This window comes from Pangasianodon hypophthalmus, chromosome 5 (genome assembly GCF_027358585.1).
Source record: "Pangasianodon hypophthalmus isolate fPanHyp1 chromosome 5, fPanHyp1.pri, whole genome shotgun sequence".
In the NCBI taxonomy this organism is placed as follows: Eukaryota; Metazoa; Chordata; class Actinopteri; order Siluriformes; family Pangasiidae; genus Pangasianodon; species Pangasianodon hypophthalmus.
In genome coordinates this window covers 10,226,655-10,244,407 of record NC_069714.1, presented here as the reverse complement: position 1 = coordinate 10,244,407, position 17,753 = coordinate 10,226,655, and the positions used below count along the sequence as shown (strand labels likewise).

Below are 17,753 nucleotides of genomic sequence, written 5' to 3'. Positions count from 1 at the left end.
AATGCAACAATTTTCATTACAAATGATACTATTGAGTGAAAAGTAAAATCTTTGAAATATTTACATGAATTTCAGAGTTTCTTAGTATTTGTTTTTTTGCTTTAATGACAGTGCGCAATCGAGCTGACACAGATTCCACAAGTTTGTGCAAAACCTTATGATCCATTTCAGATCAAATCCATCAGTGTGTCGTCTGAACACATGCTTCAATAGAAGAGATTAGACATGAGGAAAATCTGACCTTTTGTATCAAGCAGTCAACATGGTCAATATCACAAATTTGCTTACATTTAAATAGGGACCTAGAAACAATGCAGTATCTTAAATATTAAATATTCAGTCACCTCTATCTTGGTCAGTAAGGATCTGAATCTACATATTTCTATAAAGCTGCTTTGTGACGATTGTTCAAATCTCTATATACAAATAAAACTGGACGGACATGAAATTGAATGATACAGGAAGAAGAAGATCAGTTCTTATGCTACCTGATCCTGGGCACAGTGAAATCTGATGGCAGCTTGGAGATCTTCACCATCTGTGGTCTGTTGGGGAACTTCTCAAAAATACGCAAGCGCAAAGGGAGTTTCTCTTTTGTGTCAGCATTGGCCTCACTCTGCTTCAGCTGTGGAGACAATATGTAAAAAAAGAAACATTTTAAATGATGGAAAAACTAAACCTGCAAAGATAATTGTTTTGATAGTTACCAAAAACTTTCTCATTTCATTTCATTTCCAAAATGATTGTAGGGTGTTTGAGGCATTAATACACAGATACAACTGTACATTTTCAAAATCGGCAAAAGGATAAGACTACACTGTTGGTGTATCTTAACTAGAACACTGGAGCAGCATATTAGCAGATTATTATAATATTTTTTCTTGTTGATTTCTATCTTTAGTAGTTCTGTAGTCAGCGCTGTTTGTAGCTGCAAGTGGGAGTCCCCTGAAGAATGAAGGTTTTAAAATAAAAGCTCTGTAGACATTTCAGCACAGCAGTAAGCATACTACATCTTCCCCTCTGCTGACAGTGTATGAAAGAGAGTGCTGTAGGTTACTGTGCAATGCATTTCTCTGAATTAATCTGGACTGCGAAACGCTGTGACCTTTTATCCTTCCGTAGTTTTATAATGCCACAAAGGCACACTGGTGCTTAGCACTGTGTACAAGAGAAGCTCACTCATCTTCCTACTGCCAGGCATTCACAAACCTAGAGGTATTTATACACAGGTCTTTGCATTACAACATATATATATATATATATATATATATATATATATATATATATATATGTATATAAATTGTGCTCTAAAACTACGCTTGTTGCAGCACATAGTGCTGTTCTGAAATCCTGCCCAAAGATGGCAGCAGCACCCAGCCTGAAAGAAGTCATGCTGAAATAATCAGCCCCCACGCCGCACATCAGGAAAACAACATCAAAGCAAATTAATAGCACAAAAATCCATTTGCATTCATAAAATATGTGTACATGCAAGCTGTTCACACTGGACAAGCAATGGGGAAAAAGGAACATCACAATTTATAATGTTCAATTACATCAATTAATTGTTTATGAAAAAGACTAATTGATATTCCTTGGCTGGCACGGTCTGTGTGGAAGCCTGTAGATAAATCTGATGCATTTCTGATGCATGGATGCTCATCAGCAGCACTAGAAACAAGCTGCCAGCCATCACAATTTCTCCCATCTTTGCAAGACCACCAAAAATCCTTTCAGAATGAAAAGGGTGGGGCAACAGGAAGAAGGGAATAACTAGGACCCACATGACTTACGACTGGGAACTATGCTCTATAGATGCATATACAGTATATTTGTGCTCAAGAACTGAAATAGTGCATTTACTCGGCTCTTGCACAACTGTAACATACTTAAGCAACATTGCACAAGCAAGAGTGCAGTTATACTGAATATCGGCACGGCTGTGATTCAGCCGTAGGTACAAGCCTGCAGGGTGAGTGCCATAAGAAATCACAGCCATGCTATTGTTCAGTATAACAGCATGATTGCAAGTGCGATATTGCTTTTATACAATATGTCTATAAACAAGAAATTAATTTAAATTAAATTAAGTGAAATTTCAGACACAATATGACCAAATGTTCTGCTTAATTTTGCTCCGCTAGCAGAAATAGATCCTGAAGAAGCCATACTCACTTTATAGCCCATCAGCTAGCCGGCTAGCTAGCCCACATTGATTTGTACATTCCTATTAAAAGTGTTCCAGTAAAATTGGTGTACCTTCTTCCTTTTCATTTCACGCTGATGATGTTGCTAACACTAATGTAGTAACAGTTTCAAAATAGCAAGTGGAATTTTATGTGGTGAACATAAACAAGTGGAGCGATACACACAGTGATACATCCCAGGGCAGTTATAAGAAGTATAGGCACTCTTGGAACGCCCCTTGACCAAACAAATTAGTGGACTGGAACTAACTGTTGTATAATCATGTTACACTATTCACACTACAACACACTAATCTGAGTAGCAGTGTATAACTAGTTTTAGAAATGTTGAGCGCAGACTAACATAGAGAGTCAAAATGGTACACCATGTTGTGTTATTAGTGCTGAGAGAGATGGATGGCACCAGGCCATTAGACATTAGAGTTGAGAGAGAGGCATGCTTTGACCTGCCCCATAAGCACCTCATGGGAGATTTGGTTATTTGGAGCTGAAAATCCTCCAGGACAAAAGAATATAAAGAAACCATCTCTGTTGTAGTGTTATCACCAATTTCCCTGCTTTCACTCCCATCCACACTAACATCAACACACTGAAGCACTACAGAGACATGCTAAAGAGTGCTACAAAGGTCCTGCGAGGAATTTCAAAACCTTTGGATGTTTTGCATTTGGTAAAATGTTCAGATCTGCAGTTAAACACAATAGCTGATACAACAGGATATCTGCATCCTGGTGTTTGATCTGGGAGGGATGCAATTCCCATGGCTAAGCAACAAGGATAACGCATCCCCCTTATTACAACACACAGCAAAACTCAGAAGAGATGAGTGGCCTTCATTCTTGACCTTTTACTGTAACCTTACTTAAGATCCGTGCTAGTTAGCAACTTTACAAAACTGCTACAGTCATCTTTTCCAGCGCCTGGCTTGCACTGGACCAAAGCTGAATTTCCCTATGATACAAAAACAGCAGAGAATCTACATTTGTTTCCAGATAACTGGATTGTTTAAGAACATGAGATTCTTTCTGCCAGTCCCCAAGGTACCAATCAATGGCTCAATGCTCGGCAGGACCGCTGCAACTGAACGCTCTGCTCAGCAGCAGCTTCTGATTAGCTCTCACCCAACCCTGCTCGAGACACGGCCCACTGCAGAGAGAACACATGCTCCCCACTATTTACATCCTTTGTATAAACAACTGAATAGAAGAACCCGTACGGCTCTGCTATGCTGAGTTCTGCCTGCTTGTTTATTCATAGCTCTTGTTTATTCCTTTATTACCAAGACTGGAAGAAATAAAACCCAGAAAACAAATGCTACTGCTGAGTGAACTGAAAAGCAGGAAAGTTAGTGACAGCAACGGGAAGCGTACGAAGTATCTCATCACAGTGGATAGTTTAGAGAAGAAAAAATGGTTAATTTGATCGCCTGAGACTCCGTTGATAAGCTGGTTCAATGGAGCTGTGCTGATAGAGACTGAGCTGCATTACGCACATATAAAAATGACATGCAGCACAGTGATTGATGGATTTACATGACTGAGTGAAAAATAGCCATGTTGTTTGCATACTAATTGAAAAAAACATATGGGTTACTATGGCTTGCTCATTTTTGCATTAACACAGGGTTTGGTAGGTTAATAAAGGGAGTATTTGCAAGAACAAACGCATTGTTTCTGCTCCTCAAAATGATTAATTTGATCTGGCGTTTCTCAAAAATCAGTGCAGTAAAAGCTAAAAGGCTGCAATTTATGTGGCAGCTTTCAGACATATTAGTGTGATCCATTCATTCCTTTTCACACATTCTTTCCAATTTCAGGCTCGAGTGAACTGCACGTTATGGTATTCTTCAGGTCATCCACCTCAGGAAGACTGGGCTTTTATTAATGATCAATCGCTTTGTGGTTTGAAGCACATTCATAAAAAAACGGCCATGATGGATACTGTGTGGTGGAGTCATGTTAATCCTCCATGAATTCATCCTCTATATCTATACCACAGAGCATTAAGGTTCCAGTTCAGTAACTCTAAACAAAGATCTAACATGAAAACACACCGTCTATGTCTTGTTGCTGGGAGGGGTACTTCGCCCTTAGGCTTCTGAGATGTCAGGTATTACTACAGCAGGAGTTTGGAAGAACTCATAAGGAGACAAAATGAAACCAAGTCCACACAAGCGTCCTAAGGTTCTATGGAGAACCCTACAATAGTGTTTCAAAGAACACTTCTTTGGAAGCTAAGAACCCTTAATTATCCAACGAATCTTTAAAGAAGCGCTGACCATCCCTTTTTTCTAAGGGCACTTTCACAATGTCTATTTGCCAAGTCTGAATCAGAGGGAAACGATACTTTTGGTTGATTTGTTATTTGGCTTGGTTTCACACCGCACATAATTAAACAAACCAAAAAGCTGGGCTGAAATGTGCTCGTGAAACTTTCACTTGCTGGTTAGAATATGGTGATGGAAAAAGGTGAACAAACCTTTGCAAAGTGTGAGTAGAAATCATAAAAATCACTCAAGCATGGAGAACACAGAATTGGTTCTAAATAAATAATGATTACATAATGCTTCTGAGCGGCACAACAGAAAAGCGTTCACCCTATCGTCCGGCGATCGCAAGTTCGAATCCCAATAATCTGTGGCATGGAGCCAAGAAAGCAAATTTGCTCCTTGGATAGGAGGGATAGTATACTCTCTCTTCCCTATCACAGTGACACTACAGTAGCCAATCATGGACGTCTGTGAGCTCATGCATGTGGAAGGATGGCTCTTTCCTCTGAGTGTGCTACACTGGCCTGTGACACAGTATGAGCACCAGTTTGAAAAGAGATTGGCTGGTCTCATGTGTTAGAGGAAGCACGTGTAAGCCCTCCTCGGTCGGTACCTGTCAAATAATAAAGGTGACCTAACTGGTGGGTGGGATTTAGCCATGACTAAACTAGGGGAAAAATAGGAAAAATTAAAAAAAAAAAAAGTATTAGATTAAAATAATACTACTAACTACATTTATTTTCTCTTTTTTTGTTCATTAGTCCAAACATCCAGAACACATGGCATTTCTCCAGTACTACACCCCTGACCTTTGGCTCAGTATGCGCTTTGCAGGTCAGTATAGCAGCTCGCATCTATGAAAATAATGCTCACCACTCAAAATACACAGCATATTGGGTTCACGTCCTGCAGTTGGTTCAATTCAGGATAGAATGACTTTCTCACTGAATTGAACCACACTAGAGTTCGATTAAAACAGAACTAAGACCATCTCACTCAGATGGGTTGTTTTGGTCCATACCCAAGTGTGATGACTGTGTTCTCATCTGCCTCTAGAACCACACCAAGGGGGAAAACACAACAGAGTTCAACAATTCAAACAAACTCAACCCTGCATATGTGAAAGACAGTGTTCAGTATTCATCTCCTTACAAGCTCAGCGTATTCAGTGGGTGAAGAGTCGGGGAAGAGGTTTGAAAGTAACTTGCCTATAGCAGTTTAGCCTGTCTATGATGGTCATGTCAAAATGTTGAAAAGTAATAAATCAATGTGACTGGACTCTTATTCATCACTCATCTGAGGGGTGTCCAATGTAGAACTGGCTAGCTTGTCTCGATTATGTTTACAGTAATTAAAAACAGCCCAGAAAAGGAAGCTGAGATATGAAAATTCTTTCTCCAAAGAATGTTTATCATTTGTTTTTTTTTTTATCAGAAAACAAGTATAGTTTGTACAGTTCATAATTCTGTAAAATGTTTCTGGATCTATACCATCACATAATTTCAAAGATACCTTAGAAAAAAACAAATTCACAGTATTACCATCATACTACTGTTTACATTATTCCGGTCCAGAAATAAGCTCCACCCTTATTTGGGACAGAGACGCTCAGGATATGCTCATTAGGCATACATAGTTTTAACAGATATGACAGTTGAAGGGAAGGGAAAAGGTTATAAGTGTTTTCATTGCAGAGGGCTCTAAACATTGCAACACAAAGTATACAGCACTGAAGTCCTTCAACAGCCAGTTCTAAAAGTAATAGACATGAGGCGTGCAGAGACAGAGAGACAGAGAGAGAGAGCGAAAGAGAAAGAAAGAAAGACAACAGGGCCAACACAGCACAGTATAGCCTAAACAAACTAGAGCAGGCATCTGTTAACATGGAGCACACTCATGTACACACAGGCACAAACAGCTACAGGTGTGGCCCTGAAAGACAAGGATTACAAAGCACCTGGTAGCAGCTGTAAAGTTCTTCGGGTTATAATTATAATTAATTTACATAACATCTTTCATAAACTCTCTGATCTCCATGGCTAATTATATAGGCAGCAACAATTTTTAATAATAAGCCATTTTTTTAACAAGCACAAAGAGGACCAGATGTGCTAAGCTTTTTGTTCCGTGTTTCAAATATGGCACATTATGCTAAAAAAACAAAAAAACGTGTGTCAAGTATGAAACCTGAGTACAAGCCTAAAAGTACAGTTTAATGCACTTCTCAGTCTCATATATCTCCCTCATCATTTGTTTGAGGGAGGATCACGCAAAAAGCAGAGAGTTGATGCAAAACAAGCTGATTACACATTTCCTTTGATTTACTAAAGTTTTGTGGCCAGTTTTGTGCATAATTTTCTCTACCTCCCAAAATCAGGAGTACATTAGCAGCATGTGTGTTGCTCGGAGCAGTAAATCGAGTGTTTCCAGGTGTCTGTATTGATGTGTCTTGGGCTCAAATGTATTTTGGGGACTGAATTTTGTCTCTCACAAAAGTATCTGATGTTTTCTGACAGTTTTCGTTCTTTTATGTAAGCTTACTTACTGTAAGATTACTATGCTCCACCTCAAGCACATTATTAGCTGAAGAGAATAACTGCAAATGGGATGTCCTTTTTTCGAAAAAAAAAATTACAGCAAGTAGCTGATCAGTATCACGTACTAGCTGATACTCAGAGATTTTACTTTGGTACTGGAATAAAAAACTAGATGCATACGTTTTAGTGTTTCACATTGACGCTCCTTACGGGAATAGTGGACAAACTAAAGCAGGGTTCATGGTTAGGCCTTTAGCTGTCTACTCATATTAGTAATGCATGAGTCAACTTAGACCCAGCGGCAGCTGCAAGTTTAGTCATTTGGCTTAAAAGAAAAAAGGAATATTTTGGTTTAGGTCAAAAGGTTATTGCAGAAAATGGATCATTTTAAGATTATTTAATAATCTTAGGTAAACCCTTGTTGTGTTTCACAACACAAAGTGAGAATAGAAAACACAAGAAAATAAGCTTGGCAACTGTTTATCCTGCAGCAAATTTTATCGCAATCTTGCTAGAAAGCAATTAGAAGCAGCACCAAAATGGCAAAATGCCAATAAAAAATAAAGGAAAAAACATTGTACAAGAAAATGTTGGTGAGCTTTTCAGAGCAAGATTAGAAAAAAAAAATTACAGGGTTAGTGGAGACTGGGTTTGGATCAGTACTTTTAAATTTTAAATACAGTCAGTTTTTGTGTGGGACAAAAATATTACTACTTTGTATTTATCTACTGAGCTTTGACACGGTATAATTATATTTGAATATGTGCCACCATTTAATTTTTTACCCCAAAAATATTTTGGTATTCCCTTACACTTATTGGCCACTTTAATATTCCTCTTTTCTTTAATTGCCAATCATGTGGCAGCAGCAGATACAGGTCACAGGCTGCAGATACAGGTCACAGGTTGACCAAAACTGGACATATCAGGAATATCATCTGGTCTTTTTCCAATCACCAGCTGCCCAGTTTTGGTGAGCTTGTGCCCACTGCAGCCTCAGATTCCTGTTCTTATCTGAGAGGAACCAAATGTGGTTTTCTGCTGTTGTAGCTCATCTGCCTCAAGGTTCAGTATGTTGCACCTACTGAGATGCTTTTCTGCTCACCACAGCTGTAAAGAGTGGTTATTTAGAGAGAGTTACTGTAGCCTACCTGTCAGCTCAGACCAGTGGCCGGTGAGTGTATATATGATCAGTTGACTGGAGATAGTTTTGTTGTTCATGTTCAACAAGCTAGTTTGATGTTTAGTTCTATAGTCTCCATATGCCAATCTCTTTGCTCTTACATGAAATCTGTACACATCTGTCCTGATAAGCCCATAATGCATGCACCGCCCCTCTCTCTCCAGACTTGGCAGAGTTCCATAAGGAGCACAGGGAAAGAGGGGGTCATTTTTTCCCTCTCATTTACCCTCTAATGAAGCATGGCAGCACTGCATAGGCTATAAACTCCCAGACCACTTAGAGGTGCACCTGTGGCACCCGTGGGGCCGGCTGCCAGGTTGCTCAGTGGGGTGAGAGTGACGGAGCATGGCTGCTGTTCTTCCCGGAGTCCTGTGGGAGAAATGGAAGGTGACATTGAAGCCACTGTGTGTCCTGTGTGGTGTGACGTTCATGTTTGCTACTTATATTCCCCTCTGTGAAACAAAATGTGGTGTTATTTCAGAGCTGGGCTGAGGAGGGGTGTCACGATAGGTAGGGCTTGTCTGGTCAAATGAAACTTTTTGTGAGAACATACTAAACGCGATAGAGTTGCAAGGAGAAAACTGGGGCAAGGTAATAGGTGAGACAGGAACAAACACACTGTCTGGGGCGGCAGACATCTGGATCAAGCTCTGTGTGTCAGAAAAGGAGGAGGATTTGAAGCATGGCTGGGGCCATGTGAGGCCAGACAAATAAACGTGTGCTCTGAGTAGCATGCTGATGGACAGCTCTGTTACTAGGGGGAACTAAGGGGGACGTGCCTGTCACAGCCAGCAGGGACTCCTGTGTGCGTGTGTGTGTGTGTGTGTGTGTGTGTGTGTGTGTGTAGGTGGCTAAACAGTGGAACTCTTCTGAGGTCTATCCCATGTGTGTATTTGTGTAGAGATAAATCAAACAGATACGGCAGTGTGTGTTCTGCACTAGATGGCAGTGTGGTTAGGTGCAAACGCATAACAAACAACAAACATGAAAGATCATCATGACCTTTTCTGAAGTTTGAGATTTACCTCAGTTTAATCCTGCTGGGTTAATGTATGAGATCTAATCTTAAACATTGATGGCACACATGGAGGAAAAGTGTGTGAATGAAATGAATGATGACAGAGCTAAGACACCGGATAGGAGAAAGACACAAATCAGGACAGACAGACCAAATGATTCATTATAAACATGATAGAAAGAAAAAATTCTGCCACAACCTGCAGTGGCCATGTTAATCTTAACACTCTATCCTCTGCTCATTCTGTAGGGTCCCACACACACAGGAAGAGAGAAAGAGGAAAAGAGAGAGAGAGAGCTCATTATTTAGTCGGCTGGGAAAGCCAGGCGTTAAGAGAGAGAGCCCTACATTGTCTTCTTCATTATTCACCTGGTGAGATGGCACTTTGTGAGACACCCTCTGCAAATTGAGCTGTAATGAATGTACTGCAGCACCTTTCTCCCACAGCCTTTTGATATTCTCTCCTTCCAACAGCCGCCCCCAACCCGTTCCAGAGTACACGGCCCAGCCCGCCTGGAGAGGCGTTTGATATCAGAGATCCACACACACACACACACACACACACACTCGCACGCAGTCACCCTGAGGGAAGCTCTCCCATTTGATTTCTGTCAGTAAAAAGATAAACATTTCCCCCCTACCATTGAAAGCTGCTTTTCACTGCCATTTAGCTGGAGGGAGGTAATGATTTGTTGAGCTTCTATCACCATCAATCTTCCCAATCAGAGGGGGAAACGGCCCATGACCGGCCAAATGAATAGACTGCATGAAGTGATATGAAAAGAGAATGTGATCTGGAACAAAAACGGAAGAGGATGTGATGAGGGAGACCTGCTTATTCAAGCCAGGGTGTGTATACTTACATTGTGCCTATATTGTCACCAAAGAATATTCAGTTTGGGCAACGTCTCAGTTATTCTGCAGGATATGGTTCACTTCAGAAACGGAAAAGCCCTGTCGAACGTGTATACACAGCACAGAACTAGTGGATCTGCTTCCTGCAAGGTTCTCCTGGGCGTCTTCTTCAATTATTTTTAAGTCATCTCACGGGCATAGCAGCCTATGCAATTCATCAAAATTTCCCCAAACCTAATTTCACACAATAAATGCATTATTCCAATCAGCATGATGAGAGCGGTGTGAAGCATCAGAGCACGCAGACTTGCGTCCTGACAGAGGCTAAGAGGAAGCTCATTAAACACTTCCTGTTATCAGAGGCTGATCTGTAGCGTGTGGAACACACCGGGTATTCATTAGCTCTACCTCCGCTTATCCTGTCGCCTTTAATTGCTAATGATCCTTCAGCATGCGTGCAGGTGCCGGCCACGCTGGCTAACAAATTGAATCAACAACCTGAGACTGCACTACCAAAAAAGATCGTTTATTGAAGAAGTAGGTCATTTCAGAGATTAATCCTGCTGCCCAATAACAGCTTTTGTTATGCCTATCATTTCCTTATTACTTTCTTGCTTCTAATGTTGCTTATTCTCTCTCACTGGGTTCCAATGCTTGCATGCTATAAAGGCAAGTGTCTACTATAAGTATGATTCTGGAGAGCTGATGGAATTGCTACGATTCTGATGAAACTGCCGTGCTCACTTCAGGTTTCGAAAAGCATATGCATAAGATATGCCTATAGCAGTGTGGAAGAAAGCATCAGATCCATATCTAATCCATCAGTTGAAGACTAGGACACAGACGCTTTTGGCATTTGTGGTCGTGGCTTCGAAATGAGTTTCAAATAAAGACAAATCAGCTGTCCAGACTGACAGATACAAGTCATTTCCATTCCGACATGCATTACAGTTCACAAATAATGATGAATGTTATCACACAAATGGACCTACTTGAGGTAAACATTTCTGCATGTTGAATGGGTTTATGTTTATCTATTATTATTAATATTGAAAGTAAACCTATACTCTCAAATGAGTCAGCTAAAAGGCTGTTGCACATATTTAGGGAAGTCTGATCAAAGCTGGTTTAGAGCTCCAAACCTTCATGGACTAATAACAGAAACTGCTACTGCACTTTAGAAAATGTATCATTTATGTGGATGATATTAAAGACATTCATATGAACAACAGGCCAAGGAAATTGCTTCCAGGTTCACCACATTACCACAAATCTTCATTATACCTGGAGAAGACAGACTAATATTGCATGAAATATATTGCTACTAGATAATATTCATTATTTATTCATTCATCTTCAAGGCCAGAGTCACTGTGGATCTGAAACCTATCCCAGGAACACTAAGCATGAGGCAGGAATACACCCTGCAGTCCTCTGCAGGGCTCCAAACACACACGCATTCACACACGCATTTTGTGTAGTCAATCTGCCTAGGGCTTGCTTTGGGAGGTGGGAGGAAACCGGATAGCCCAGAAGAAACCCATGAGGACATTGGGAGAACATGCAAAACTCCACAATGACAGTATCATCTCAGGATATGAATCGCAGCTGTGAGACTACAATGCTACCCGCTGCACACCCATGACACAGTTTTACTATTCAACCACACAAAATTAAGAAGTTACAACTGTAATAAGTGATTTCCTGTCAAATCTGTAACATTTTAGTGGAACAATCCACAACTGTGTCTAGATACTACCTTTTTATGGCTAACAATAATTCCTTTTAGCAATATGGAATTCACTTATGAATCATTAGCTTGCAGTGAAATCGCTTTTCAGGACAAACGTTTAATACATATTTCTAAGACAGGAGCATCAAATCTATCCTAATGCGGTAACAGCTACTCGGAGAGATCGGGAAAACAGTATTACCAATATGTGTGTCATGCAAGCTTCCAAACAAATAAAAATCACCAAAAAATCCAGATTACATGATCAGTGAGTATTTGGAATGGCTCTTAGTCATCTTTGTAGCAATATGGCACAAAATAAACCCTTCACTTTGAACACAAACATATCTAAACTGTGAGCAATAGCTGGGAGCTTTTTGTTTCTCTCGCTCCACAGAGACATGGCTGGTATTTGAACAACTCCATCTGTGAGGGGATCTAAGAACATTGCCACACATGGCTCAACAGTGATGCTCTTGGGAGTCATGAAAAGGAAAGGTCAGAAAGAGAGAAATAGAGAGAAAGATTTACAGGGTATATGAACTGAATTGTGATATATTAAACATTACAATTTGTTTACAATTTGTTATTTAAGAGTTTTAGCATCATACAGGTACAAGACAAGTCAATGTACAATGTCTGGCATCTTCAAAACCACAGCTTTCTGTATGCAATCTTGGACAAATCTGTTTCCTCAGTCAGAAAGAACAGTGCTATAAGAAAGGTTGTAGCAGGCAACCCCAGTGCTTCCATACGCTGGCTATCCTCTGCTGCCATGAACCATTTTACTGAAATAGAAATGTCAATCCTATTTGAAGAATCTGCATGAACCATTCACGAGAAACAATCCTGTAACAGCCTGGCTTATCAATTCTCCAAATACTGCCATGGTTCAACTATCAATCAAATTTAAATGATATTGTCTCCACTGAGTTCTGTCATGTTTGACAGCTTTTGCTTATAACATTCTTCAAACAAGAGGAGAGAGGCAGAAAGCATGGGCAATAATATTCCCACATGCCTCACAGCCCCTAGTTGTGTACTACATCAAGTATACAAAACATGAGCTTTTTACTGCAAGTGAACTTTTAACTTCAGGCAGTCAGTGTCATTCAAAGAAAGGTCAAATCTTTTACTTTAGTCTATTTGTATAAACTACTGTATAGTCTTGATGATTCCCTCACAGTTTTAGTTGTATACATGGAAGAGAGAAAGGCATCCTGAATCTTTGTAATATATGGTGGTAAATCACTCATGGTTTGGGGTGTTTTTTGGGTCTGGTGGTCCACAGGCTCTTGTGAAGATTGATGGCATCATGAATCCTACTTTCCAGGGCATCACTTAGGAATCCTATGTTCCAGGACATTTTAGCTCAAAATCAGGTTACTTCAGTTAGGACACTAAGGTTTGGCCATAGATAGATCTTTCAAGAACTAGAACTTGACGCCAAAGGCATTGACTGTGATGCCTCAGCTGCCAACAAGTCCTTCCTGTTACTAATTTGTATGCCTCAAATATCTTAAAATATGATTCAAACAGGAAGGAAAACTATTAAACTATTTCAGACCTCAGACATTAATCAGTTCATCTACTGGTTACACTGATAATTCCATATAAATCCTACAAACATTCAACCACTCCTCCTTGAGACAAGAACAAGAATCTCGGACAGATCCACGAACGGACACATGGACAACACAAAAGCATAATGCCTCCATCACCTAGCAGAGGCATAAAAATCAACATAATCTACAGTCGGTGTTTTGTAGTGAAAATCTCAGTCTTTGGATTTGTATTTGAATCAAAAGATGGCAGCTGACAAACCTGAAAGTATAAAGGAGTGTGAAATGTTCTGCATGAAAAAGTGGTCCTTTACATGTGTTTCCAACCTTATAAGACATTACAGGAAGTGGCTCGACGCTGTTATAGTCTCCAAAGAATAACTGTGGGAGTGGCATTCATTTTGAAACAAGTGTTTTGCAAAAAAAAAAAAAAAACACACTACTTAAGAAACCTTCAATGCCAAAAATATATTACTATTACTATAAAGCATCCCCATAAAATATCATACACAGCATGTCATATTGATGAAGGGTGCCAATAATTCACTTAACCACATGAATCATTATAGATTCATAAGATGATTGATGATGTGACAACTGTCCTGTTTTGCCTGTGGGCCTGGGCTACATAGGAGTTGCACTATACTATTGTAACTACAATTAAAACATGCAATTATTTGTGTAAAACATAGTATCTTCCAAAAATTTCATGACTCAGACCATACTTCTGTTACCGACTGCAAGAGCTTCATGGTTGGAAGAGCAGGGGGTCAAAAACCCTTCAAAAGCAATTACTGATGACATTATCACAGAGGACAGCAATCTGTTCAGTGAGAGCTACAAAAACAACCTTCAGAGAAACCCTAAGAGCTGCCACACAGCCACCAAATCAACACTGAGATACAAAAGGACAAAACCCATCTCATCCTTATTTGCTCCACATCACGATGAACTAGTCTTACTAGAGTCAAGGTCAGTCTTTGAATTGCTTTGAAACCAACTGTTTATAAAAGCACCCCTTTCTCTGTATACTTGGAGAGCAATCATAATCTAGCAGTCTATTTTAGGTTTGCCCCCATCTGTGCTGGAAGCCCCTGAAAAATAGGCAATTTTACAGGCTGAGCAGCAGATCCTTCAGCTGTAGCTAAGGGAGAACTGATCTGGACATGTCTAGAAACTGAAAGCATGCCAGACAATGAATGGAATCTAGTGAGCCATAATTTGAAAGCCATTTCCCACAGTTTTTGGCCATGGTAGTGTAAGTTCATCTGCATCAGTCTTATTAACATTCACACACTGAGCACTGCCAACATCTCAGCACCTGTAACCAAGGATCCCAGTCAGGTGATGTTTACCAGCATTAATGAACTGATGAGTCATAGTTACCTGTGCTGCACATACCAAAAATAAAGACTCCACAATGTGTTTATTTGATGAGATCTCTATAGATCATTCAGATGATTACATCTTTTATTTCCTTTCGGAAAAGCGTACTTCAAACATCCAGGGATTTGCACTCATTCCCTCCTGCTATGTCCAAAACACCCAGGCTTACAATTCTGTAAACATTTATTTCAGAAGCCAGTATACCTATACCAAATAATACTAACCTTAGAAGAGCATCTGCCCCAAGATATTTTGTGAAATCTACTTGTTGCAAGGATTTTCCCATGCTCTAACTGTTCCACTTAGAAGAGAATTTGTTTACTTATAAACTTACTTTGACATTGTTTCGGGAATCTTGTTAGATGATTCTGATCCCCTTTTAGAGTTGTTTGCTGCACTACTGTCTGAGTGGTTGAGTGGTTCTTACAACCTGAATGGATAGATAATATTCCTGATAAGTGATATCATTTTGCTACTATGCTGACATTTTTTGTCCTGAACAAAAAACTCAGACAGCTTCAGCAGACAATTTCAATTATTCTTCAAAAAACGGTCACTAAACAGTCACTCGACACCAGATTTGTGAGGTAAATTAGGAGCCTGTATCAGACACTGTAAGCCTTATTCAGAGCTGAGTTATGTGCACATAGTAGACGTAACTTAACAGACTTATGCGATGTTCAGAGAGCTGTGCGAGAGCTACACACAGTGGAATTTGCCTAAAACAGAGGTATATCTCAGTTAAGTGTAATTCTGATCGGACCTGGACTTAAAGCCAATTTTTCCTGTGCAATATCAGCCTAAGCGAAGAGCAACATTAAGTCCAGCGCCACTCTGACAGTTTGATGTAACCACAATATCTCATGCTAAACGTTATGCTTTGGGCTGTAAATACACTCAAACAACTATGAAATGCCATCTGAGGCCATTATAAAATACATAAATATGATATTATTAACTAATTTAAAGTATCATGCTTTTTCAAAACCGAAAGTTTTTTAATGAGATTGAAGAAAACAGCATCTTAACTGGAGAAATCACTTATCTGGATGATCTAATTTTTAATTGGATAAAGTTAAGAATTAAATTAAAGTGAGCTGTAAGCCTAGCAGCTTATAAACCCTCAGCATGTTCTGTTTACGGAAGAGCACATCAAATGAATAAAATTACCGGCATTACTTTATTAATTCAACAAGTCAAAATGGCGAATTAAAAGCATGTTTGTTTTGTGCACACATTACAATATCAAGATCTCAATTTAGTGTTAAGCTGTGCACACAATTAACTGTCAGTACATGGGATTAAAAAATAAAATGCATAATAATAGGAGGTGTTGTGTAAACTTGTTAAATTGCCTCTTGATTTTATGTTACATCATATTACATTTAACAGCACAAAAAAAATGCTAAAGAATCATAGTCATATTAAGCAAGGGTGATAAATCTGTAATAAAATCTATGGCTAGATTTACGACATCAAGGGATGAACAGAGGAAGCAGTTTTCCACTAGGCTGAGTTCTGGAAATTCTGGCTTGAGCATTAGTAGAGCATGACTTTACAATGTCTGTGCATAGTCACCACTTGGTACTGAGGGGCTGGTGGGTTTTCTTCACACCAGGATGTCCTGTGGCAAATAAAGAGTGGACCCAAGTTAGGAATTTTTCACAGATGATAGAAGGTACATCGGTTTTGGTAGCTGGATGCTGAGGACCCTCAAACATAGACCAGATGTTGCACTTCTGTGATAAAGTTTGGTGAATATACAGGCTGATTTAAGTTGTTCAAGTGATGATGGGACCAAGCAAAAGAGACACTGATACTTGGAGGTTACTTGGCTTAACCAACAATAATCAGTGCAAGGATGAAGACCTCACCCTTTTTCATACAAAGAAAAACCCAGCGGATGCTGGTGAGGTGGATGGTCTGACTAGCTTTGTTTGTGGGCCTTGGCGATGTATTCTTCTCTGTCTTTTTTTCCTCCATGGGAAGACAACAGACAGATTAAAGAATCAGACAGGGTAGTGTCAAACAACAGATGTAAAAATGATATGGCCAAGGGAGTGCACATGCCTTGGCCTTGCTAAACAAATTTTAGTATTCAGAGAAGCATGTGGGAAATGCTGGCATTTTCATGGCGTTGTCTGCCATGTCAGGCCTTTCAATAGTACTTAATGCCTACATTAATGGAAGATGGAAGAATAGAGACACTGTAGAGACCATACATCAATCTTTCTCAGAGAAGCCCTAGACAGGGGTATTCTGCTGACTAATAGTAAAATGTTCTCCAGATGAAGAGCACTTTTCTCTAAACACATCAGTGAAATGAGATGGGTGATGAGTTCTTCTCCAACAGGTTGACCATCCAGTGCATGAACATCCATAGGAGACATGAATGGTTGTAGCTCTTATTCAAGGTCTTAGACCAAGGTCTTGTGCCTGTATTGATGAGTGCTGGAAAGACGTATTTGTAAAGTATCTGAATGATGTATCACAATTTTTAAAACAAATGGGTTAAGAAGTGGCTGACTCACTATGTTAGTACTTGTTTGATCCACCACACTCTTTGCTCTTTCAAGAGGGTCTCATGCTTGGGGGCACGTTGGGTAATGTGCAATTGTAAGGGCAGCCTCTCCACAGTAGAAAAACCCTTCTCTCTGTGCTATAGGCATTCTGTCAGGGTGAGTCAAGTGTGTCTGACATGCATTGGCTCTGAATTCTGGTTTTCTTCTTGGCAATGCTAATTAGGAAAGGACACTTCTCTTCACTCTTTCAGAAGTTTGTCTAGGCGAGTCATGAGATCTATAAGAGAGTCCAGTGTCGAGTGGCTATCACACCATGCCAACTCTGTGAGGTCATCTTGCCAGAACCTCTGCCAAAAAACAACAATGAGACTTGGCTCATTCCAACTGCTGCCTGCTGCAAGTGTTCTTTATTCAAGCACATATTTGGCTGTAGTTCCGGTCCCTTGTTTTTGGGTAAGAAGACGTACTTTTGTTCCCTTGCC

At 39.9% G+C, this 17,753-nt stretch overlaps 1 protein-coding gene across 5 annotated transcripts in view; it reads right to left on the bottom strand.

The window, feature by feature from the left end:
• nalcn (sodium leak channel, non-selective) overlaps positions 1–17,753 on the bottom strand; it is an 81,800-nt gene that overhangs the window by 22,350 nt on the left and 41,697 nt on the right. For all 5 annotated transcript variants that reach the window (XM_026913129.3, XM_026913126.3, XM_026913127.3 and 2 more), the window contains one exon: positions 489–625. In XM_026913129.3, the coding sequence (XP_026768930.1) occupies positions 489–625 (137 nt within the window). The remainder of the gene's footprint in view (positions 1–488; positions 626–17,753) is intronic.